Source organism: Ananas comosus, linkage group 24 (genome assembly GCF_001540865.1).
Source record: "Ananas comosus cultivar F153 linkage group 24, ASM154086v1, whole genome shotgun sequence".
Lineage (NCBI taxonomy): Eukaryota > Viridiplantae > Streptophyta > Magnoliopsida > Poales > Bromeliaceae > Ananas > Ananas comosus.
The window spans coordinates 7,140,495-7,167,478 of record NC_033644.1 but is presented as its reverse complement, the minus strand read 5'-3'; the positions used below and the strand labels follow the sequence as shown (position 1 = coordinate 7,167,478).

Below are 26,984 nucleotides of genomic sequence, written 5' to 3'. Positions count from 1 at the left end.
GAAGTAAAAATTATATCTATACTACTTATAAATTCTTTCGCAAAGAATAATTTCAAAGCAACCGCCAATCATTTCATTTTTACTTTGGTCATCTATACCGATTTTTTCGCAACCAATCATTTCAAATAATTCGCAACAGATTTTTGCGTATTTCACAACCAATAATTTTAAATAATTAATTTTTTGGTAATACGAAATTTGAGTTTGACCATTTTTTTCGCAACTAACTATTTTAAATAAGTCAATTTCAAAGCAACCACCAATCATTTCGTTTTTACTTTGGTCATCTATACCGATTTTTTCGCAACCCATCATTTCAAATAATTCGCAACAGATTATTGCGTATTTCGCAACCAATAATTTTAAATAATTAATTATTTGGTAATACAAAATTTGAGTTTGACCATTTTTTTCACAACTAACCATTTCAAATAATTCGCAACAGATTATTGCTTATTTCGCAACCAATAATTTTAAATAATTAATTATCTGCCAATACGAAATTTGAGTTTGACTGTTATCTGCCAATATGAAATTTGAGTTTGACCGTTAGATTATTGATTTCGGAACCAATAATTTTAAATAATTAATTATCTGACAATACGAAATTTGAGTTTGACCCTTTTCTTCGCAACTAACTATTTCAAATAATTCGCAACAGATTATTGCTTATTTCGCAACCAACAATTTTAAATAATTAATTATCTGCTAATACAAAATTTGAGTTTGCAACAGATTATTTCCACCGCGAAAAAATAATTCGCAACAGATTATTACATATTTCGCAACTAATAATTTTAAATAATTAATTAAACCAATAATTTTAAATAATTCGTAACCAAATATCCATTCGTAACCAAATATCCATATTTGAGTTTGACACGTGGCAAGTATATAGAAAGCCACGTGTCAGCTTCTCACATAGGGTTCATTAAGGGTTCTACTTTTATATATAGCAAATATCCATATTTGAGTTTGACACGTGGCAAGTATATAGAAAGCCACGTGTCAGCTTCTCACATAGGATTCATTAAGGGTTCTACTTTTATATATAGTAATAAGATTATTACGTATTTCGCAACCAATAATTTTAAATAATTAATGAAACCAATAATTTCAAATAATTCGTAACCAAATATTCATATTTGAGTTTGACACGTGGCAAGTATATAGAAAGCCACGTGTCAGCTTCTCACATAGGATTCATTAAGGGTTCTACTTTTATATATAGTAATAAGATTATTACGTATTTCGCAACCAATAATTTTAAATAATTAATGAAACCAATAATTTCAAATAATTCGTAACCAAATATCCATATTTGAGTTTGACACGTGGCAAGTATATAGAAAGCCACGTGTCAGCTTCTCACATAGGATTCATTAAGGGTTCTACTTTTATATATAGTAATAGATAAATAAGTTGATCAATAAAAAAAAATAGTGACTAATAACTGGTGACTAACGGACAAAGGTGATCACATCCTCTGATCTTATATAATATATTGCCATTTTTTTGGGTAAAAGAGCATGATTTAACATCAGATCAAATTATCTTTCTTTTTTTCTTTTTAATCCCTTTTTCACACCACCCAAAGTGGGCAGTGCAATGTTGTAATCAACCCCCCATATCTAAACCCTCTCCTTCTACTGCCAGTCTGCCGTGCAATGTTGTAATCAAAGGCTTTTTTTGAATTTAGTCTCCTAGCAAATTTTTATTTTAAAAATAATTCTGTCAAAATTTAATTTACAAAAATAGCTCTGGGCCGGCCACGCAGGCGTCACGTCAACGCCATGCGGGCAGGGCCAGGGCTGTGTATTAAGTTGAATACGGTGAACCATTCACGTGTTTGAACACAGTGAATGGTTCACCGTGTCTAATACGTATTTTTTGTATATTGAAAAGAGGAATAGGGAGTAGAGATGTCAATATGTATGGATATTCGAAATATTATCCGAATCCAAACCCGAATAAATTATATATATATATATATATATATACATAATTTATTTTTATTTANATAAAGGTACATGTAATTATGACTTAGCAGTTATCATTTCTAAGAAATTTAACACTTTATTTAATATACAATACATTTTAATTTTTAAAAAGAAAGAGTGCAACATAATATCTAAATAGTGCAATATTCTCTCATAATAGTGCAACATCTATGCAAATGGTGTAAATATTTGTACAAATAGTGTAAAATATTCACCGTTTATACATATAATACATGATTTTTATAGTATATTGTAATATATTATATTATTTTCGTGTTATTTTCACGTAATATATTATATTATTCGTAATTTTGTATAAAAATCATGCAATATATGTATTAACGATGCATATATTGCACTATTTGGAAGAGAATGTTGCACTATTTGAGACTATGTTGCACTCTTTATGAGAATGTTGCACTATTAACGATGCATTTTGAAAGAGGGGTAGTTTGGTCATCTTTTTGAAAAAGTGGATTGAATCTGCAAAAACGAAAATGGTTGTCCGGTTTTGCAAAAGCTCAAAACCAGTGGATTTTTTATGCAAATTGGCCGAATAGAATAATAAAATATACAATTTTTTTTTTAAAAAAAATCCTAAGTTAATAGAATGTTATAATTCATTAAAAATTATTAATAGTGTGTGAAAAGTGCAAACTATAAATTCTTTTAATACTTCGATGCCTAAACTTATTATCTACTGTAATAAACAGTTAAATATTATTTATTTATTATTAATAGTATACTAGTCGAACTCATAATATATAACCTGAGTCTTTTTTAAAAACCCCTAGTTAATTAATAGCATGTTATAATTTTTTAAAACAAACATGGTGCTTGTGATGGGTAGGGGTGGAAACGAGCCGAGCTCGAGCGAGTTTACCTTGGCTCAAATTCGACTTGAAATTAATTTCGAGCCTAAATTTAAGCTCAAGCTTGGATTGAAATTAATTCGAGCCGAGCTCGAGCAAGCCAAATTTCGAGTCGAGCGAGCTCGAGCCCTAAACGAGCCGCTTGAAATTTTCAACATCATACGATCAATAGTTTAATTTATATAGGATACTATCTATAATTTGATACAAAAATACGTCTAATAGTTCAAAGTACAAAATAATTCTATAAAATATAATATTATAATATGAAGAAAAATAATTTATGAGTTGAATACTTAATCTTTTCAGGCTCACATATCTTCGCTTCCGCCTTCAATCTCCAAATTATTCATTTTTATTTATGCAGTCAAAAATAAATAAATTATATAGATAAATATTGAATTAAACTATCCAATTATATATAACTAAAATTAAAATTTTATATAAATAATAACTTTTTACTTTAAAAATATTCTGTATATTTTCTCAAGCATACAATTAATAGCAAGTTACGTAACGACGAGCATATACTGTTATTTGATAACTTGGAGGGCTTCCACCGTGACTACTAGGAGTTAAAAAGTGCCCTGTAGAGGAGTGTTCCAAAAACTAGCCCTTGGGGGAGTTAAAAAGTGTGAGATTCTTTTATTATTGAAGTGTTTGAATAAACTTAATATTAAATGCCATTCACATTTAATTTGTTCTTTAAAAACAAAATAATTTTTTAGGTTAATGTATCTTTTAGGACTAGAAATTTCATTTAGCCATAACCGAAGAAAAGCATTAATTCACAAAATAAGGCCAGTTTCAGGTTTTATCTAAAATAAATTTTAATGATGTGTATAACCAGTTGAACATTAGCGCAAATGTAAATCATCATTTGAATTTTAGAAATTAATTAATTAAAAAACTAGTAAGTATTGAAAATATGAGAATTTAGTTTAACCCAAAGCAAAATGATTGAAATTAAAGAATGGCAAATTATATGACTCGCTGATACATATAAGTTAACAAAAATGGTCTTATTTAATTTTATTTTATTAAATACAAATTCTAGTAAAGAGTTTATAACTTTTTTTTTCTCCTGTAAAACTTTTTTATTTGAAACAAAATAAAATAAAGAAATAACATCAAATACCAAACGAGGCCAATATCTAATAATTTTATTTAAGAACAAGTACAGGATGCTTCCAAACTTTTCAATAAATTGCAATCTAGACCCTGATATTTATTTAAACAGGCTATTTCACATCTATCCTGATATTCACCGCTTTTGTAGGACCATATTTATAAATAAAAGTTTAACAGGTCTTTTTTTAGAATAAAATTTTACGAAAAGATTATTGCACTAAAAAACTCGCGAGAGGTACACGTAATGCTTGGGTTTGGATAGGGGTGTAAACGAGCCGAACAGGAGCGAGCTGGGGTCGGCTTGCGTTCGGCTCGTTTATTAAATGAGCCGAACACGAGCTGGCTCGTTAAAGTATCGAGCCGAAAAATTCAGCTCGTGTTCGACTCGTTTATTAATGAGCCAAACACTAGCTGACCAACGAACAATAAATTAAAAATGATTAGATTAAATATATATAAAAAAATAAATTTATCAAATCTTATCTATTAGACTTTGATCTAATAGTTGAAACTTTACATATAAATGAGTCTTTTTATAATTAAGCTCGCATTTATATTTTTATTTTTTTAAAAATAAAATAATAAAAATATATATTATATATAATTATTTATTTATATATAAAAATATAAATTAAATAAATTATATAAATATAAAATATATGTATTCGAGCTGTTATCGAGCCGAACACGAGCTGGCTCGCGAACAGCGAGCTGGATTGCCACCCCTAGGTTTGGGAGAAGAGAAACTAGAGACGAAGGGGAAAACCGGAGAGGACGATGCAGGGACCGTGACAGGATCATGTTGGGTTTGAGAAAGGACGCAAATGGATCCGGATCGGTGGAGCTCCGTCCGATCCGTCCTAAATCGATGGTAAATAAATCATTTAATAGCCATTCCCATACAAAATTTATATGAACTATCGATAATTTTGATTTTGACTATCTAATCTTTCAAACATTTAATTTTACCGCCCAACTTTTTAATTTATTTGATTTAAATTATTTAATAGTCATTCCGATACAAAATTAAAGCTACTTGTTTACTTTAATAAATTTATAGTAACACAATTTTATGAAATATACTAAATATATATGTAAAAATAAACTAAGTATTGAAAATTTGTAGTTAGCAAGTCACTTATTGGCACAAATCAAATAAATTAAAAGGTTATGTAGTAAAATTTAAATTTTTAAAAGTTAGTTAATCAGATCAAAATGGACGAAAGTTGAGAAAAATTTTATACATTTTAACCTTTTTTAATAGGTCTTCTCCTCTATCGAAGTAATTAATTATATATCATGCACATCATTTTATGAGACTTTAAAATATTAAAAAATATTTTGGTTTTCTCTTTCAATCTTAATAATTTAGCATGAGAATTTTAAGAAAACAAAGGATTGAGAAGAGAAGAAATAAATTTGACACATTTATCATTTTCAAATTTTTCATGCGTGCGCCTAGGGCTACAAAATAGGTGGGACTAGGGACCTATTTTTTTCACCGAAAGTGAAGTCAAATTGAAGTAAATTTTGGAATGAACTAAAATTCAGATTCATATAAAATTAACTCTTCTTCTATTGTTTGTTTATATAGCTGTGAAACAAAAAAAATTTCAACACTGTTGTCTAATTGGCAAAATGAATGGGGTAAAAACTAGAGGTACCACAGGTCCACAGATATGTTAATATTTTTAGAGATCCATTGTTCATAACCTATTTACAACATAGATTGAAATATGCTACATTATGCATTCAATTTTAGAATTGATGAGCTACTGAAATTGGGTCCTCACTTTTTCACTTTATTAGTCCAAACTTTCAGTACAAGTTCCTCCTGGGAAAAAAGTCCAAAGAGATATATAGTAAATAGTTGACGCATTAGAAATTCATCATTTCTGAATGATAGATCTCATGAATACAGCCACAATTCTGGATCATCTACAAGCATCTGTTCTTACACGATCGATCAGAGTTATTTTGCATTATGTCAAAGAGAAGAGAAATGTCTACAAAATTTTCAGAAAAAAAAAAAAGAAAGAAAAAAGAAAAAAAAAATGCCACTAAGGAATTGTGTATTGTGATGATGTTGAGTGGTCACTCTTCTTCTGCAGCAGCAGGTAGGCCCTCTTTGAACCATGTGTAGAGCCCTCCCTCAAGGTGGTAGACATTCTTGTACCCATTCAGCACCAGCAAATAGGCTGCAATAAGAGACCTGCCACACAAAGAAAATGGATTGTGTTAACATAAAGAAACAACTACAGAAACAGACTAATATAAGAGCAAAAGTTTTGCAAGAAGTTTCTTAATTGGATATAATTTCTAGAACGAGAAGTTAGATTCCGCACATCTCAACTAATACTTTCAATCCACGCATCCAACTAAGGCTTAAAAGAAAAAGATAATGGTGTTTGTCTTTCAAATCATGCCCTTCTTAATTCTGGAACCAATTATATCTTGTTCTTACGATCAAAATATAATTAAAGAAGGCTTAACCTATTGCTTATTTCAGAACGACTTTTTCTCCGGTTAAGTAAACCATCTTCACTTAAAAGCATTCGAAAAGAGAAGTTTCATAGGAAAAATCTACTCTCTTAAGGAAAAAGTATTAAACACCGCATAGGATTTGCAAAGACATTTTGCGTAGTCTTAGCCTCACTGAGGCCTAATTCACTAGCGGAATTACCTTGATTGTTGGCCTTCTGGCAGACTTTGAGATGGCCTCATTGTTCCCCCTGATGAACATGCCACGATTATCTTCGCATCTTTGTCGAACTTCGACTCAACAACTACAGGGTTATCAGTGACTATCCATAATATCCATAAATAAAGAGTTTACATCAGTTTCTTACTAGCTTACTTTGCATAAACTCAGGATTTTCTTCCGTGCCAGAGAAAATCCCAAAGAATGCAAATGCCGCACGTCGAGCAATATCCCAAGCCGTCCACTCCTTTATAAGTCTATATATTTGTACATTGATTGCACCCGGTGGATGAGCCTAGAGATGATCAAAGAGTCAAATTTGAATCTCGAATATCCAACAGTCAAACAGTACGCAAAAGATATTAGTGAACAGGCAAAAGCATAGGAAATTTAATACGCAAATCAAGAATAAACTCATACTCTTCAGAATCAGAGCCTCTTCGATCGAATACCTAAATCGGATATCTGAAGACTTCTCCGAGCAGGAAAGTTGCCATGAGATCACCATCATGCAGCTTGATTCGGCTAAAAATTGACCGTTTCTGATGGTATATCAATGAAATAATATCCAAAAACAAAAAATCTGGATGAAAGCTAGTGTCCTAAAATGCTGGTTTAGATGCTATGTCGGTCTATTCGTGCCAAAATTCTATTTCCTTCACATTGTTCACTTTTTCTTTTCCTTTTTTGAAAAGAACTTTGCAGTGTTCACTACTTACCCAACTCCCTTCTATGATTGGTGGCAAACACTACTTAACCGCCGTCAAGCACGCATTATGTCAGGTTTATATGAAAAATCCTAATCCAACTTTGCACAACACAGTATAATATAGTCTAGCAGTTCCAAATTATTAGTGGAACCAACACATTCTTTGAATTTAGTGTGTTTCTGGATGCGGCAAAGATAAGATTTGTAAGGTATAAAACTCACTATTATACCATAAATATATGTAAATAGTTTCTCCACAACTTTTTCTCTTTTTTCTTCACCTACTTCGATCAGAAAACAAAATTCTAAAGATTTTGGAACATTCTCAAAAGACATACAACGTATTTTTTGTCTATTCAATCATCACAGTTTTCTCTTTCTTTTATCAATTTGTCAGATTGCTTCAACCTTCATCTCGAACTGATACACACCCTACGCTGCTTTATCGCAGTTTCTGTAGTATTGTAAAGCATACTAAATTATTTAAAGTTGTCATCATTCAATCAGCCCTTAGTTTTTTAGTTTGTGATTTATTAAATAAAACCCTAGATATTGGACAGCTGAGACAGAAGAGACCGAGTATGATATTAACAACAACATTATATTAGAAAGAGTTTTGCGATTTGCACAGCTTTTTAAACCATTTGTGATTTGCTTTAAACACAGATAATTGCTCCTCCTTAACAATTGTAGGTTAAACCGACCGTCCCTAGAGCAAGTGGCAAAGGGCTTGGTAGTTGGTACCTAAGACTCAAGTTCGAATCCTAATTGATTCACATTTCTAGCTAAGTTTATTTCTAAATGAAATAAACGAAGCGGGTAGCGTGCTACCTATCTCTCTTCAAAAAAAAAAAAAAAAAAAATTGTAGGTTAACACAACTGCTATTATGTTCTCAGTTAGATGTCCTAATATTTTAGTTATCCTTCATTAGTTAGGAGCCAATTCGCAGAGGTTCCAGTTGTTTATGCATCAAAAATGTAATTTATTTCATGTTTTCTATATAATTTTGGTTGATACAGTTAGATATGTTAAAGGGCACGAACCTGATCCAAAATTTCAAGCTATTAGATGGAGATACCCTGCACATTTATATACAGGTCACGGTTCCATTTTATATCAAGGGTAAACTTCAAAAACCACCCCTGTGGTTTCGCACTTTCTCACTTTAGTACCCTGTGGTTTAAAGTGTATTAAGTTAGTGTCCTGTGGTTTCATTTTTATCTTTTCGTCAATTTTTCCGTTAATATTTCGTTAAATTATATACAAAAAAACTTCAAATACCCTACCTAGGTTTATCGAATATTCATTTTATTACCCTTTAGTTTTAACTTTATCACCGATTTAACGAAAAAAATTAGTGGAATTGATAATAAAAAGATAAAAATGAAACCACAGGGCACTAAATTGACACACTTTAAACTACAGGGTACTAAAGTAAGAAAGTGTGAAACCACAGGGGTGGCATTTGAAGTTTTCCCTTATATCAAATATGGGACTATTTTTTTTTAACACCCCAGCTCTTTAACACATGCTAGGCGCTACTAGCATGCGGCATAGATCCAACATGATCACACGAAGCCCATGTATTAATCTGTAACTAACACATGACACAAACTCATTCTACATAGTAGTTGCGACTAGCTAGCATGCAGCACAACCACCTTCACGAGCTAGGTGTGACTAGCAAACGGTCCCATGTATTAATCTGTAACTAACACATGACACAAACTCATTCTACATAGTAGTTGCGACTAGCTAGCATGCAACACAACCACCTTCACGAGCTAGGTGTGACTAGCAAACGGTCACTGAGCTAGCCACAAACTAGAGATTGTGAACGAAGTTACGATACCATATTAAAGAGCTTGAACCCAACCCCAAAACTTAAGCTATTAATGGAGATACCTTCCGCAATATGTACAAGACATGGTTCCATTTAGTGCCAAAGATGGGACTATTTTTCTTAACAAGAAAAAGGATAAAAGAAAGTGTAAATAGAAGAAGCTTGAGTGATGACAAGCTTTATTATAACTAGGCTCCAAATACAAAATGAGCAATAATATTAGAAATAATGGGTACAGTAAAGAAGTTCAATGCATGACAATTGAGGAGCAAACATGATCCTGCAGTAGCATGAGCAACCACAGATGAATTTTAAGCTAGATGTCAAATAAACCAGGCTAAAAAAAATTAAATTTCAATGAAATTTCAATGAACAGTTAATATATAGCCATTATGACACGGCAATGTCAAGATTAAGGCGGGTATCAAAGTAGTGCATGAGTAGTGATTTTTAATAGAAATAGCAAGAAAAAACTATTTCATACATCCAAGTTCACCGCAATGTCTAGTTTCATCGGAGATACAAAACATGGGTTCAATTGCCTAACTGAAACCAAAGAAGATTCAAAAACACAATAGTAAGTTGTAATGACTTTTTAAAAGGAGTTGTATCAAGAGTTAAATGCAAAATAGGATTCAAAAGGCTGACCGAAAGTAATAAGACAGCAACTTTTGCTGCATATTGTGCCTCACAATACGAACATCTTTATTCAAACTAAAAGATAAGGTAACGAGTATTTTAAGCACCTCCTTAAACTCCGCTTCGGGACGAACATCCAAAATTACAAAGTTATTTTCCTTTTGAAGGCGCAAAGCTTCCTTTACATCAACACTGCGTACCTACAAACAAAATGTAATTCTTAGTAAGAAAAAAAGACAATATGATAGGAAATGGCCCAAAATAGCCTTAGCACACCTAGCACGTACACAATAGAGATCAAATGAATCAAATCGTGATGTTGATTGGAGAGGTAATAAAGGAGGATACTATGCTTACTCACGAAATTATTAGTCTTAAAAATGTCATTATTATAGCTTACAATATAAATGTTGTTTACTTACATGAGATCCACTAACAAACTAGTACAACAGGCGCACAAACAGAGACGAAAAAGGGCGATCGCAAAGTAGACAAACCACAAAATAGTAAAATAAGATGGAACACGAGGATTTACGTGAAAAACCCTTTGCAGAGAAAAAACCACAGGCGAAGAGAGTACAATGTTGTGGAAGTACAAAATATGCTATATCGCCTTTGGGGCAAAAAAGAAAAGAAGTTCCTTAATGGATTTCTTTATTATCTTATCTGATCCTATCGGCCCGAGCCCTCCGATTCCCACCAAAGACATCCACTTTTGCCTTCACAAATCATTTTCTAAAATTTGTCGCACCACGAAGCTATCGGAGAATCAGGGCCACAAAATCGAAACCAATAACCACAAACAACTATTTTCATCAAAGTCATTAACATAGTCAATGAGTCATCTGGCAAACTGTAATAGTGACTTTTGGGGTAATTAGAAAGTTGGTCCCTAAAGTTCAGCCGGTTCAATTTAGTTCTTGAAGGCTGACATGATTTTAATCTTGTCATCAGAGTTACAATTTCAGCACTCTAGTCCTCGAATCTTGATCCCACTTCCAACTTTGTCCGAGAGTGTTTGAATGTCAACAATATAAAGTCAAATGACATCGCCCACATAGTGTGTTTTCGAGACAGCAAACTAACAGAAGGACTGAATTGTTATGAAGAACAAACTTCAAGAACTGATTTTTTTTATATAGTTAATACTACGAGGACTAAATTGACATCGAGGAAATTTGTAACTAATCCATAATTTTCCCATGAAAAGTTAAATACCATTTAAATTACAAACAAAATCTAAGAATTACCGTGAAACATGACTAGAGTAAAGTATGTAAAGATAGGTGATATTTCCAGGTGGATAAAAAGGAGGCGAAAAAACGTATAGTACTTACCTGAACTACAGACTATTTTGAATCTACTATCTAACCTTTCAAAAATTTGATTTGATTAAAGAATTTGATTTTACTATTCAGCCTTTCAATTTATTTGATCTGAGCCGGTCAACGACATTTTGATTTCAAAATTTAAGCTAATTTCTTTCTTTAATAAATTTACTGCTATAAAAATTATATGAAGTATAAAGATAAACAACGTACTTAAACTTTGAAGTCGAAATGTTGTCGACCGATTCAAATAAAAATTTTGAAAGATTGAATAGTCGATTCAAAATGGTCCATAATTCATGCGAGTTCTGTACGTTTTTAACCCAAAAAGGAAGGTGTGAATACCCTCTTCTCAAGTAAGAACTCACGCTTGATCTTCCAATCTTCTTCAGCTGGCGGAAGCAAATAGACAGCAATCATATGATAGTTTATTCATCAAAACCAAGAAATAGAAAAAAAATAAAAAATAAAAAAAAGGAAAAAAAGTATACCCGGAGTCTTAGCAGGTCTGGTGGCGGCATTCCTTACTCGAAGCGGCCGGCCGGCGGACCGCGAGGAGCGAAACCGCACGGCGGCCGCCGGATGGGAGAGAAGAATCGGAGCGAAGTCGGAAGACGGGGCGATTCTTGAAGAGCAAGGGAGATTAGTGTTTACAAGAGCAGCAGCAGCAGCAGCAAACATTGTGGTGTGGAGAAGGAATTACGTAGAAGAAGAAGGAGAAGAGAAGGAGAAGAGGAATCAGGAAAGAGTGAGAGGTGGGACTTCGACAAAAATAGGGAAAAAAAAAAAAGGAAAAGGAAATATATTGGGGATTCAAAGTTGGTGTGGGAGGTGCCCACCATAATCCAAACTGGTGGTGGAGGCAGAGAGCTCCTCTGCTTTCATCTGGATTTCTTCTCACTGAGGACCCCACACCTCCCAAAAATCTAAAAAGTAGGGACACCTCTACTACAAGTTTCTAGGACACCTGTAGCTACTACAAGTTTCTAGGATAGTGTTTGGTTTTTGAGAACAAACGGAGGAATAAGCATTTTTTTTTTTTATATTTAAAAATAAATTTAACTGTAAATGTGAATCAATTATGATTCAAACTTAAGACTTCGGATATCAACCACCAAATACTTTATGATAGGTAGCATGCTACCCCACTTCGCTTCGTTTGTTCTCTCCTTATTCTCAAACACTATGTTTGGTATCCGAGAACAGCTTCGAATTTCTGGAATAAACTAGTACATGAATGAAACTGTTGTTCTGCCCTTTTTTTTTGAACAAGCTTGTTCCAAGGTGAGAACAAGATTAATTAAAATCTAAATTTAATTTTAATTATGATATTAATTATTAATTAATTTAATTAATATATTTAAAGTATTATTCACTGCTTACATAATAAAAAAATTATTTATTTATTATTTATAATTAATTATTAATAATTTAATATATTTATCTATAAACTAATATTTATATTGATCGACCATTAATATTTCTATTAATCTAATTAATTTTTTTTACTAGTTATCTAACTAAAATAATTTACTAACTAATTAGAAAGTTAAATTATTTTTTATATTTAATTAATTAATTAATATATTTTTATTATTTTATACCATATTTATAGCTAATAGCTAATAAATTTATTAAATTATTTTTCAATAATATTTTGATGCTAATTAATTAGATAAAATAATTTTAATTTAAAATTATAATTCTTATTGCTCTTATTCCAATCTAATCATCCAAACACTATTTAGTTTATTCTTAGAAACAACTCAATTTTCATCCAAATACAAAATTAGTCTAGTTCCTACTTATATCTGAACTTGTATCTATCCTTAGAATAAACAGTTCTTACTTATAACCAAACCAAATGCAGCCTAGGTGTTAGCTTCAATAGGACAGAAATTGCGTGAGGCTGGGTTGGGCGAAGTTATGTTCGAAGTGACGTGAGACTAGTTAGGCCGAGTCATAATCGAGACTCGTGGGAACTGTATCTACACGTTTTGAATAAATTAATTGTGTATTTCTAACAGTTTGAGGTTTTAGGATTAATAGTTAGCACCAACGACCGGATACTAGATTTCAACTTGGTTCCAAGAAGTAAATTGTTTTTTTTTGTCTGGTAAAAATATATTGAATTTATCCAAATTATGAACATTTTAATTTTACTACTTAATTTTTAAAAATTTTGATTTTACTATCTAATCTTCTTACTGAATGATTTGAGTCGGTTAACAACACTTTGACTTTAAATTTTGAATGTCATATTTATCTTTACAAATTTAATTAGCATATTTTGTATAATTTTTTTATAACTATAAATTTATTAAAGTAAAAAATTAGTTTAAATTTTGAAGTCAAAGTGTCACCGACTAAGTTGAGTCAAATAAATTGAAAGGCATGATGAAAAAAATATCAAAATTTTTTAAGGTAGCAAAATCAAAATAATCTGTAGTTCTAGTAAGTTTTGTATTTTTTTAATTTTCTTTCTTAAAAGTGAAAGGTAAGAAACTACCAGCTTTGTTCTTTTTTTAATTAAAAATAAAATTAGTTGAAATTATGAAATAATTAGACTTCAAATTTATGACATCAAATATCAATTATCAAACCTTTAATCAAGTATACTAGTTACAGTGGTGAGAAAATAACAAGTTTTAAGCATTAAGGGCATTCATATCCATATATGAAATTGCATATTTATTTAGTTATTACGTATCTTCCTCCAAAATACCAGTCTAAAATAGAGCAGGACTGCTGTGCTCTCGGGAGTACGGAGGCCTTCGTGCTCCTGAGCCGTTTTCGATAATGGAATTTTCGAATCGACGATCGGCTTTGTTAGACTTGATCTAGTGTATTTGAATGTTCTATAAAATAATTTTTGTGATTTTTTTATATCATTTACCTAGTGATCGAAAGGGTTCAAATCAATAATTTTTAATGGTTGATATTTGCCATTTTCAAGTTTAACGGTGTAGAAGTATTCAAATCAGATGAAATTTTGATACAAAATTTTTTATACTATCTACAACAAGATCAATATTTTTGATCGAAAATTTTAGTACTCTATCACCACTTTTTATAGGATTTTTATTTTCAGCCGTTAAAAATTATTGATTTTGAATCCTTTTGATTGCTAGGTAAATGTTATCAAAAAATCGTAAAAATTACTTTCTAGAACCTTCAAATACGCTAGATCAAGTCTAACAGAGCCGATCGTCGATTCGAAAATTTCATCATCGAAAACGGCTCAGAAGCACGAGAGCCTCCGTGCTCCTGAGAGCAGAACAGTCCTGCTTGTCTAAAATATATCTCTCTTTGTTAGTTAATAGATTAAAGTTGACTTTTTTTTTTACAAAACAACTATTCTACCTTTCCATTACTTGACCATTTAAACTTTGCTTTTCTTCTTCAAAATGATCTTTTAATTCTTAGATAAATAATTGTTTTAATTACATTTAACATCGAGTTCTGAAAAAGTGAGTCTTGATAATTTTGGTGAGATAGAATCTCACAATGGACTATGAAATTTTATGAATTTTGGACTAATTTTGGGCTAAGCAAGGGTTACAAAATGAAAGTGATCTAAAACAATAGGAGGCAAAATAGAACTTTTGAATCTCGGGTGGTGATGTAAAAATTAGCTAAACCACGGGAGGACGACTGGAAGTTTATCTTTTAATTTATTTAATTTGAGTGCAATTATAAGTTTATCCTTTAATTTATTTAATTTAAACTAATTATTGACTTTTAATTTCAAATTTTAAATATGCTATTTATCTTCACAAATTTAGTTATAATATATTTTATGTAACTTACTTAGCTATAAATTAATTAAATTAATCGATTATCTTAAGTTTTATAAACAAAGTGTAGTATCCATGGTGGCCAGTAGCTGTGGAATTACAATATCTGAGGCTTGTCGACACATCTGGAGAGTGTCGGGACAAGTCCGAGTCGCGTTGGCGCGAAATAGACGCAAAACGGACTCGTTGTGACGCGAGAGCAAGAAGTTAGCACTGAAATCTGCAAATTTCAGATTTTCAGCATTGTGAACCGGTAACACCCAAAGGCGTACCGGTACGGCATCGACTTGGTACCGATACTCCAAGGTAGGTGAGGGGCTTTTTAGTCAATTGCTGTCTCGTTGTTTTCACCCCCTCTCCACCGCTTCTTATAAGATAGAGAGACAATAGAGGAGCTTCTTATTGCTGTGCTCTTTCTCTCTCTACTCCTTGATCGTGAGCAAGGTGAAGGACGCGGTTGGAGCTGGGATCGATGCCAACGTCGCACCGGGGAGCCGTTCGAGTGCGTGGACGTCGTAGTTGCTTCGTTTGGTGGCCGGGCGTGCGCATGGTTCCGCTTCTTTCGACTTCTCGGCGTTGTGGGATTAGCTTTTGAGGTTGGTTAATGATATGCTTACCGGAACTTTCAGATTTACTCCTAAGTCTAGTTGATGTCAACGTATATATTTTTAGTCTTGAATTTCATGTTATGTTAGCTCGAATTCATCGATTTGTTTGCTTATTGAAATATGAATTTGGAGCATATAGTAGTGATTTAGATAAATTATACATGTTGGATTGGGAATTGACTTAGGAGAAAACTATCGATTCTATACCGTCAATTGCTCAAACTATCAGATTTAGCTCTAGAAGCCGTAGTTTGTTTGTATCGCCGCAGTTTGTAGGCGGTGAATACTCAGAATAGTGTAGAATGCATTTATACTCGTGCTAAGATGCCGAGTGTATTTTTACAGTAGTGTACAGACTATTCCAGACTGTCAAGTGCCGTTGTGGTTGACGGTAGACCCAATTTGCAGTTTTTGCATCAGATTGTGTCGGGGGCTCGTAGATTGTGGTTGTTCGACCAGTGAGACCTTTCTACTTTGATTATAGCCTGTGAGAGCCTGATTGAGCTCGGCAGAGACACGCTTGCATACTCGGCTGGGTAGCGCCCAGGATTGCCACTCCAGAGTCGGGCTTAGTGCTTTTGCGTTGATGTCGGTTTGTCCTGTTTGGATTTGCTCTCCACTGACGACCTAGCGTGGTGACAGTTAATATACTGACGACAGGCGGGACGGGTGTGTTCGCAGTCCCCAGAGAGATTAGATCAGAGATTGCATTTTCTACAGATAGTTAGTGTTAGATCGTGATAGTATAGTGGTATATAGCTGTAGATTTGTTTCAGCTTTTTATACTATCTTTGAATATATATATATATATATATATATATATATATATATATATATGTAATATATATATCTGTAGATTTAGTGGGTGAACCGTTGAGATCGGTAGCACTACCCACTGAGAACTACTTCTTTTTGCAGTAATTCTCACGCCCAGTTGTTGGAAATATTTTACAGAGCCTTCGTTTTTGGCTGTTGCTGTTGCTGATTCAGATCGTGAAAATTCTTACCAGCTACAGGTAGTTGTAGTTTTTGGTTCTTATACATATTGATGTTGTACCTCGCCGGAGCAAGTGTTTTTATACCAGGCTACTATGTATGTATTGTACCAAGTTACTATATATGTATTTGAACTGATGTTATTTATACATATTTTTCTTTTTAGCAGCTCTATACTACTGGTTGTAGTATTGTATGATTACAGGTACAGATACAGCTACCGCTTCGTGTACAGAAAAAATTTCTTTGTATACGGCGGATTTGTCAGCGTGCCCGGGGAAACGAGTAATCTGGGGCGTGACACAAAGGGCCATCAAATAACTTTAATCAAGTAAATTGAAAGATTGGAAGTAAAATTAAAATTTTGATAACTCGAGTAGTTGAATCAAAATGATCAGATAAATTTTATACATTTTTACAAAAAAATAAATAAATAAAAATATACAAAACAAACCTAAAAATGAGCTACCCAATATTTCTAAATTTTAGGGGTCGTTTGGTTGGATGTAGTTGCAGAAACAGTGTAGTTGGAAATACATGCAGTTGCAAATACTGCAGTTGTAGCTACACCTAGTCTGTTTGGTTTTATACAGTTGCAACTCCTGCAGTTACATTTCTTCCGTTTGGTAATATGAAGCTGATAATTGCATTTGTGAATTTTGTCACCTCTTCAGATAGAGTGGTGAGATTATCTTCACTATACATAAAATAATTATATAAGTTTATTAATCATTTAAATTTACTATTCATAAATAAATAAGTAGTTATATATAATATTTTTATATTTTTCAACAATTCTTCAACTTATTAACTGACACATTTAAAATTTTTAATTTATTTAATTTTAATATGTAAATCAAACTTTAAAAATTTAAACGATTCTCTCATTTTTTTATCAAATTTAATAATTGTAATTAATTAAAACTTATTAAGTTAACGTACACAATCACATTCTATAAAAATTTAGAAAAAAAAACTATATTTATATTTTAAATAAAATAAATTTTAAAAAATTTAATTTTTTTGCACAAAGTTTGTATTGCCTAAAATTTTATTAGTATGAGTTTATTTACAAGTATTTTTATTTACCTATATATATATATATATATATATATATATATTATTTATTTAGCTATTTATTTATTTATTTATTATTGTTAATTTGTGGGTGATCCTATTCCTCACCAACTGTTGCAGTTGGAACTGCGGCCAATTTGGATGAAGTTCCAACTGCAGCATTTGGACCTTCTTGTGCAGTTGGAACTGCAGCAGTTGAACTCAACTGCACTAAACCAAACATAGGAATTGAGGTTGCATGTATTTGCAACTCCAGTAGCAGTTGAACTCAACAGCACTAAACCAAACATAGAAATTGAGGTTGTACGCATTTGCAACTGCACTGCAGTTGCAAATGCGTGCAACCAAACATCCCCTTAATTTTGCGCGTTTGATTTGAAGTTAGAATCGGAATCAAAATCGGAATCGAAATAAGCTGGAATCGGAATTGAAATGACTCATTACCTAATTCTATTTGGTTCGTTACCGGAATCGGAATAAATCATTTTCATTATCGGTGTTTGCTTCAGGTAAATATAAAAAACGTAATCAAATTAATATACTAACTTTATCTTTATAATATATTAATTTAAATTCAAATTAAAAATTTTAATTTAAATTCAAATTAAAAATTAAATATTTTGTGACGCCCCAACTTCCCAGGGGGTCACCCATCCTAGGACTACTCCCGTCCTAGCACGCTTAACTCTCTTAACCTCTTGGGTCTTACCACCACCCAAAATGCTTAAGCCGGGTTAAGAGTTTAGCCCTATTATATCTTATATATAGGACTATCTGGGGTCTCACAATCTCCCCTCCTTTAAGCCCTGACGTCCTCGTCAGGCTCAGACTCACAAGTACCAGGCGATGTGAGACTCATCTCGCTAGCCCGTCATCTAGACCCTAGCTCAGCCGAGACTCATCTCACACTTCCGGCTGGTAATTGGCTCTGATACCATCTGTGACGCCCCAACTTCCCAGGGGGTCACCCATCCTAGGACTACTCCCGTCCTAGCACGCTTAACTCTCTTAACCTCTTGGGTCTTGCTACCACCCAAAATGCTTAAGCCGGGTTAAGAGTTTAGCCCTATTATATCTTATATATAGGACTATTTGGGGTCTCACAAATTTAAATCAAAATTTTGAAATAATGTCAAAATTTTAAATCTATCTTTTTTAAAAAAAATTAAACTTTGAAGTTGAGTGGATAATTCAAGATATAAAATTAAATTTCGATTTATTCAAATTCAAACTTAAAATTACAATTTAAATTTTAATTTGAATCCATTAATTTAATTTATGTTTTAAATAAAATTTGAATAAAACTTTATATAAATTAAAATTTAATTTAAATTCAAATTTATAAGTTAGATTCAAAATACTTAATTAAATTTTAATTTTTAATTCAAATTCAAATTAAAATTTAAAAGTATAAATTTAATTTCTACATTTAAACTCATATTTTAATGAAAAAAAGTTTAAAAAATAAATTTAATTCGAATAAATATCCATTCCGTCCGGATTCAACTTCTAATCCGACCTCCTAAACTGGATTGGAAAAAGAGGTGATTGGAAGATTTCCCATTCCACTCAGGAATCGAAATAGGAATGAGACTCTCGCATACCAAACACTTATAAACGGATTCACTCATTCCTATTCCGATTCTGATTCCATGGTGAGAAATAAACGAACCAAATACGTCTTTACCATCCAATTTTTTTAGTTTGTGTAATTTGGCTTAACGCTGCGTTACCTTTAAAATTTTAGTTAATTATTTTATTTTAATAATTTATAGTTACGAGAAATATATAAAATATACTAATTAAATTTGTAATAATATACTGAGTATTTAAATTTTAAAATTAAATTGTTATTTTTGACTCAAATTAAATAAATTAAATTGGTTAGTGCAATTAAAATTTTAAAATATTAGGTAGCCGTATTTTAAAATAGTGTATAGTTGAAAGAAATTATATACCTTTTTGCCAGAAAGAAAAGGATTAATTACACCGATAGTCCCCAACCTTTGCAACAATTTTCACTTGAGTCCCTAATCTTTTTTTTTTTTGCAATTGAGTCCATAACAAAAAAAAAAGAAAAAAATTAAAAAAACTAAAACTCTTGATTTTATTGATATTTACGTCTCAACCATTAAAAAAAACTATTAAAATTAACGGAATTGCCACGTCAACGTCTATTTGGCAACCTTTTGCATTTCAATTTAGGTCCCTAAAGTTTGCATATTTTTCATTTTAGTCCTAAATAAAAATTCAAATTTTAAATTTAATTCAAAAATAATATTAAAATTAAAATTTAAACTAACGAGAAATTAGAATTTTGAATTTTAATTTAAAGTCTAATTAAAATTTTGAATTGTAATTCAAATTTTAAATTAAATTTTTAATTGAATCTAAATTTGAATTCAAACTTAAAATTTGATTTTGATATTTCAATTTACATTTAAAATGAAAGTTTTTGAAATCGAAATTTAAATTTAAAAATCTGAATTTAAAGTTTATAACTTCGAATTCAAAAATTTAAAATTAAAAATTTAAAATTAAATACAAATCAGAATTTGAATTCCAATTTAAATTTGAATCCAAAATCAAAATTTAAATTTAAAATTTAAATATTAAATTAAAATTTTTTTTGAATTTATAAATTTAATGGGTTAATTATACCATTGGTCCACGACCTTTGCTCTGTTTTTCAATTCGGTCCCCAACCTTTTTTTTCTTTGCAGTCCGCTAACACAGCGCCACCGTGGCGCTGGCATGGCGCCTTCGTGGCGCTGACGTGGTATTTTTCGTCAATTTTAACAGTTATCTAATGGCCGGGACTTAATTAAAATAAAATCAAAAATTTAGAGACTTTATTGCAAAAAAAAAAAAAAAAATTCGAGATTAAATTGAAAAAGAGTGCAGAGGTTAGGGACCATTAGCGTAATTAACCCAAAAGAAAAAGCTAAACCAAAAACCCTCCTCCCATTTCCACTCTCCGCCATCCTCTCCAAAATCTGAAGCTCCGTCCATGGCGGCGACTCTCTTCTCCTCCCCCACCCCGAATTTCCCCAAAACCCTAACTCCCAAAATCCAACCCCCATTCTCCTCATCCCTTCTCCTCCGATCCCACCGCAAAACCCTAGCCCCCATTCCCCCGAAACCCTCGCTCCCCCTCCTCAGAGTCTCCTCCTCCTCCTGCGACGCCGCGCCGCTCACGCCCACGCCCCGCACCCTCAAGTCGCGGCTCGCCGCGGGGGAGACGCTCTACGGGCTCTTCCTCCTCTCCTCGTCCCCGACCCTCGCGGAGATCGCGGGGCTCGCGGGCTACGACTACGTGGTCGTGGACCTGGAGCACGGCCCCGGCGGCGTCGGCGACGCGCTCCCCTGCCTCCGCGCCCTCGCCGCCGCGCGCACCCCGGCGCTCCTCCGCCTTCCGGAGCCCTCCGCCGCGTGGGCCAAGAAGGCCCTCGACCTCGGCCCCCAGGGCCTCATGTTCCCCATGGTCGACTCCCCCCGCGCCGCCGAGCTCGCCGTCTCCTACTGCCGCTTCCCCCCGCGCGGCGTCCGCGGCTCCGCCCACACCGTCGTGCGCGCCTCCGCCTACGGCCTCGACGACGCCTACCTCGCCCGCTGCGAGGACGACCTCCTCATCGCCGTCCAGGTCGAGTCCGCCCCCGCCGTCGCCGCGATCGAGTCCATCGCCGCTGTCGACGGCGTCGACGTCGTGCAGATGGGCCCTCTCGATCTCAGCGCCAGCATGGGCTACCTCTGGGACCCCGGCAACCGCAAGGTCAGGGAGGCGCTCAAGGACGCTGAGCGGAGAGTGTTCGCCGTGCGCAACAACAACGGCGGCGGCGGCGGCCCCTATCTGGGGGGTTTTGCGATGCCGCACGACGGAGCGGAGCAGCTGAAGCTGAGGGGCTACCACATGGTGGCGGGGGCGGTGGACGTGGGGATGTTCCGCGCCGCTGCAGTGGAGGACGTGCGGAGGTTCCGCTCCGCGGTGGCGGAGATCGGGGAGGAGGACGACGGCGACGACAAGCCCAAGGACGAGGAGTACTGGAGCGAGTGACGAGAATTTGACGATCCGAGCAACCGAATCAATGCGTGTGAGCAATAATAGCACCCTGGTAATGGACTTTGCACTTTCTCTTCCTTTTCTTTTTGGTGTTCATTTGGATTAGCATTTTAGTTTTCTTTTTTCTTCTTATTATTGTGCGTAGAGATCTCAGCAATAAATGATTCTTCATAATAATTCAAGACCTTAGTTAATTTAGTAATAAAGGCTATAAATCTGAAGCAAAACAAGCTGCGCAAGATTGCGCACAAATTGTTTGTGAAAATGCCTCAACAATAGTATAAAAATAGGAATATCTGCCAGAGTTTTATTTCAGCAGAGTTTCTAAAACAATATGCTAACAACACCACGCAAGCAGAAGATTCAGATGCTTTTAGTTCTGTAACTTGTGTTTTAGCTCCTCACCGCAGCAGAAATTGGAGATTTTGGTTCCAAAGTGAGACGCCATTCTAAGTCGAGTCAATTCCAAGCTTAAGATTGAATTTGATAACAGCATAGTTATGTCATATATGATGCAAATTGTTAGTTTTTATGTGGACGCCACCATAGTTCAAACTGTAACTCGAACCTGAGTTTTTTTTTTAATCTGTTGGCTATGATCTGAATTGGTAAAGCTTGCCTCTTGGCAATGACAAAAGCTTGATGCCTCTAAACTGGTTGTAGTACAAGTGAGAGCTACACTTGGAGAAGGGTCTCTTTAATCATTTCACTAGTATTATGGTTGCAAATATAATGTAATTGAAGATGTATGTAGTTAAAAATGCAGTAGATCGTTATTGTTGAGAAGATGCAACTATAATTTTTTTTATATATTTGGTTATTCATAGTTGCAAGCTGCAATTGTATGTTTTGTTACTTTATATGTGAAACCGTAAGATTACTGCTAAAATACATAGAATTGTTTTTTTTTCAAAACAATTTAATATGTGGGTGAATTGCTAAGGTTTCTCTTTGTGTAAAATTACTTGCTCTAACTGTTTACATCTCTAACCACATCCCACTTCCAACTGCAAAGTTTAGAAACAACTGCAGCAAATCTAACAAAACTATTAGGGCGTGTTTGATTCGCACTATGAAAGATTACTAGGAGTAAAAAGATATCCGAAAATCTTATTCCTATTCATCCTATTACTAAGAATGTAATATTTCGGTGTTTGGTTCGTACGGTCATATTATTTAGTCATATTATTTAAGATTATGAAAATATACAATTAGTTAATTTATTTTTTAAATTAATTTTAAATAATACTATAAAAAATTTCAACATCATTTTAGAAAAAAGAGAGAGAATGTAGGTTAGAAAGAAAGAGCATAATTAAAGAAATAGGAAGAGAAATAGAGTCGAGATTAGAGAGAATGAGAGGGTCGAGATTTTAGAAAAAGATGGGGAGAAATAGCTTAATTTAGAGTTGAAGTTTAGAGAAAAAAAGATAAGTGTAGAGAGAGATATGAGGTTAGAGTGTAAAGAAAAATAATACTAACTAGCCGGCGGGTGGGAAGAAAGAAAGAGATTAGACATATATAATTATTCCAATCCATTAATATAAAAATACTCACCCTCTTTCAAAGGAATGAGATTAGTACTTTGGGATGCATCTCATTATCAAGTAAATCTAATATTACCAACTAGATTACTTAATGCGTTTAGCCAAATATCGTCATATTTTTTTATTTCTATTGGATTACTAGGAATCTTAAAAAAATAGCGCGAACCAAACGCACCCTTAGGTTTATCTTTCTTTACACTTGCAATGTGACTTGAAATGCAAGCAACCAAAAAGTTCTGAGTTCATCGGATGCCCTATTTGTACCTGCTTCAAGTTGAAATTTGTAACAATAATTTGAGTCTTTAATTGTTGATAAAGAAGAGTGGTTTTGTTTGGTAGCTTAATAGCCACTGTAAACCTACTTATTTGTACCCAAGATTTGTTGTTGGGCTTGTAGTTGCTACTGAGTTTCCAATGTGTATCAACAAATGTGCATATAAAAATCTGTAGGACAAGTACATGTACAAAGTGATATTGTTCTATCATCTTTGGTATAAGATGGCATTCGAGCATTCGAGGCAGCAGATCACCTAGGCCTTAGCCAAGAGATGAGATGCAAACCTGACCGTACCCAACGTGCCATATTGTGCCGACAAGTATCTGCACGATACAATCCCTGTATTAATGGTACAGTTAAAATTCTTGCCCTTAAAATTAGTGAGTAATTAGTTATTTCAATCTAATTTTAAAAGTTTGATAAAAATATATAATAAAAAATTAGAATATATTAGTACTAAAAAAGAAATATTTTATACTATTATGTGGTGGTATATAAGTATATTTTTTTATAAGGAATAATTACCTATATATCCCTCAAAACTTTAGAAATATTTAATTTATCTCTACCGTTTTTTTGTTTTTAATATACTCCTCGTATGTTTTTACGTTATTGAAAAATACTTCTGCAGTTACCGCCCGCTAAGTTATTTCAGATTATATGTGAGTTAAATATCTATCAGAGTTAAATAAAAAATTAAAATATTTTTTTTGCCCTTAACTTAAGGGCAATTAAGAAAAATAAAATTAGTGATGGTGGAAAAGTACATTTGAAAAGACAAAATTAAAATGCTTCTTTTGCCTCTAATTTAAGGCCAAATAAAAAAAGTTGATGATGACCGATTGCTCCTAGTGCAAGTGGCAAAGGATTTGGTGGTTGGTATTCGAGGTCTTAAGTTCGAATTCTAGTTGATTCACATTTTCAGTTAAATTTATTTTTTTAAAAAAATAAACGATATGAGTAGTATGTTTTTTTTTTTTTTTAAAAAAAAGAAAAAAAAAAGTTGATGATAGTGAAAAGTTATATTAGAAAGAGTAAAATAGTAATTTTATAGAAATAATGATTATTGCTAGTCGTTCACTAATAGAATTTAACTTAAGAAATATATTTGAAATAACTTGAAATTGACTAGTAATATTGCTGTTGGTACAGCTATTCCGGAAAAGATGCAGTTCGGCAGTTTAGAACTGTTTTTTTCTTTTTCTAGTTTCTTTTTTCCCCTCAATGTATCACCAAAAACTCTTCACGGGTACCGAAATTTAATTTTGTCATTACAGTGAAGGGTTAATTACATTCTACTACATTATTCTTTAGTGTTACTTTCTTGGCCAATTTGTATAAAAAATCTATAAATTTTGAGTTTTTACAAAATTTGGTCATATTTTTCAATTTTGTAGATTCGGACCGAATTTATTGCTATCGGACAAAAATACTTTTATTCCTTTTTTTTCTCTCGCCATTTTTTTTCCCGCCTTCTCCTCCTCCGCAGCGCCCTCCCCTTCCCCCACCAGTCATGGCCCTTCCCAAAACGCCATTCTCCAAACTCCTCTCTCTCCTCTCTCCTTCTCTTTTTCATCCTCTTCCCCCTCCTATTCCGATCTCACTCCCAACGAGTTTCGCGCCGCACGCCTAGAGCTCTCCCTGGGTCTTGCCTCCGTGGCGGCGCTGCGCCGCGCCGGGGATCGTCCCGTGTTCTGGAACCTTACGAGGAGGCGAAGCTGCTTGTGCGCGAGCGCGACCTCGGCGGCGGCGGCAGCGGCGCGGAGGAACTCGCGGTTGAGGACAGCATTGTAGAAGACGAAAGTCTCGACGAGGTAGGAGGAATCGCTAGTGCGGCGGTACCGGCCGTAGTAGAGCTGGGCAATGCGGGACGTGACCTCGGCCACCTCAAGATCGCGGTCCGAGTCCTACTCTCCGGCGAGAGAGATGAGAGCGTCCAAGAAATGCAATTTTTTAAGGTGTAAAAAATGGTATAATGGTGTAAAAAGAAAAAAGGAAGAGGAAGAGGAGGAGACGAAAAAATTATAACAATTTTGGACGAAATGGTGCAAAATTGGACAAAATGGTGCAAAATTGTGCATTTTTCATCAAAATTGGCCCAATTTTTCATCCAATTTTGCACCATTTTGCCCAATTTTATACCATTTAGGTAAAATTTATATTATTTTTTTTTTCTTCTTCTTCCTTCAATTTACACTATTTTTTTTTGCTTCCTCTTCTTCCTCCTTCTTTCTCCTCCTTCTCTCTGAAGTCTTACGAAGAAGGTAGGATGCGGGCCCTTGGTGGCAGCGGTAGCGAAGCGGAGAATGTGGGATGCGGCAGCAGCAGCGGCGCGGGTGGCGGCCGCGGCATCGTGTGGGATGCGGGCCCTTGGCGGCGGCGGTAGCGGGGCGCGGTGGAGCGGAGAAGTTGGGATGTGGTAGCGGCAACGGCGCACGTGGCAGCAGCGGTGCAGGTAGAGGGATCGGGAGGAGATTCGGGCGCGGTGGGGTCGGACGGAGAGGAGGAAGGAGGGGAGGCGGGGCTGGTAGTAGAGGTAGGCTAACGCCAACGCAGCGGCAGCGGCGGCGGCGAGTGCAAGCGCGGCGGCGGGGGTGCAGCAGTGGGCGCAGCGGCGGGTGGCGTTAGAAAAAAAATAGCGAAGGAAAAAAAAAAGAGAGAGAAAAAAAGAAGAGAGAGAAAGAAAATGAATAACGGTATTTTCGTTCGATGGTGAAAAATTCGGCTTGAATCTGCAAAATTGAAAAATATGGTCAAGTGTTGCAAATGCTCAAAACTTGTGAATTTTTTATGCAAATGGGCCTACTTTCTTTTGTTGTATTATATTTTTCTTTTTCAATGATATTATTTAACTATTATTTACTTTTCAATCTCTATATTATACATTTATACTTTAGATTTATTGTCATATATTATCATCTACTATTTTTATGGATAAATTTCAAATACTACACATGTGGTTTCGCACTTTTTTACTTTAGTACTTTGTGATTTTATTTCTTCTTTCGTTAAAATCTATATAAAAAACTTTAGATACCCTATTTATGATTTATTAAATAATCACTTTAGTACCTTGTGATTTATCAAATTTTTACTTTAATACTTTATAGTACCGTTTGGATTGGGTACAAGAGGGGGGATATGGGGTATCCCCTCTTGTACCCAAAGGAAAATTTGGTGGGGTGGAACATTGTTCCACCCCAAACTGGGGTGGAATAAGGGGTGGGGTGGAACAACTTGTTCCACCCCTCCCGGGGGGAGAGAGAGAGAGATTTAATTTAAATTTAAAATTTTTAAAATTTATAATTTAGTTTTTTTAAAATTAAATTTATAATTTTAAATTATAAATTTTAATGTTTAAATTATAAATTTGATATTTGTAATTTTTAAATTTTAAA

General features: G+C 34.0%; 3 protein-coding genes across 4 annotated transcripts; 2 read left to right on the top strand and 1 right to left on the bottom strand.

Annotated features, from left to right (window-relative positions):
• On the bottom strand, positions 5,863–11,979 carry LOC109728797 (rhodanese-like domain-containing protein 14, chloroplastic). 2 transcript variants are annotated; one of them, XM_020259328.1, is made up of 6 exons: positions 11,716–11,979; positions 11,570–11,616; positions 10,004–10,096; positions 6,861–6,999; positions 6,687–6,789; positions 5,863–6,215 (listed from the first exon to the last, which is right to left on the bottom strand). In XM_020259328.1, the coding sequence occupies exons 1-6, from the start codon at positions 11,903–11,905 to the stop codon at positions 6,098–6,100; spliced, it is 690 nt and encodes a 229-aa protein (XP_020114917.1). In that variant the 5' UTR covers positions 11,906–11,979; the 3' UTR covers positions 5,863–6,097. The 2 variants fall into 2 exon arrangements, with proteins under 2 accessions (XP_020114917.1, XP_020114919.1); XM_020259330.1 differs by having other exon boundaries at positions 6,687–6,735.
• On the top strand, positions 20,633–21,956 carry LOC109728866 (2-keto-3-deoxy-L-rhamnonate aldolase). The gene has a single exon (XM_020259400.1). The coding sequence runs from the start codon at positions 20,713–20,715 to the stop codon at positions 21,754–21,756; it is 1,044 nt and encodes a 347-aa protein (XP_020114989.1). The 5' UTR covers positions 20,633–20,712; the 3' UTR covers positions 21,757–21,956.
• On the top strand, positions 21,788–26,377 carry LOC109728677. Its single transcript, XM_020259146.1, has 3 exons — positions 21,788–21,814; positions 24,984–25,544; positions 25,838–26,377. The coding sequence occupies exons 1-3, from the start codon at positions 21,788–21,790 to the stop codon at positions 25,970–25,972; spliced, it is 723 nt and encodes a 240-aa protein (XP_020114735.1). The 3' UTR covers positions 25,973–26,377.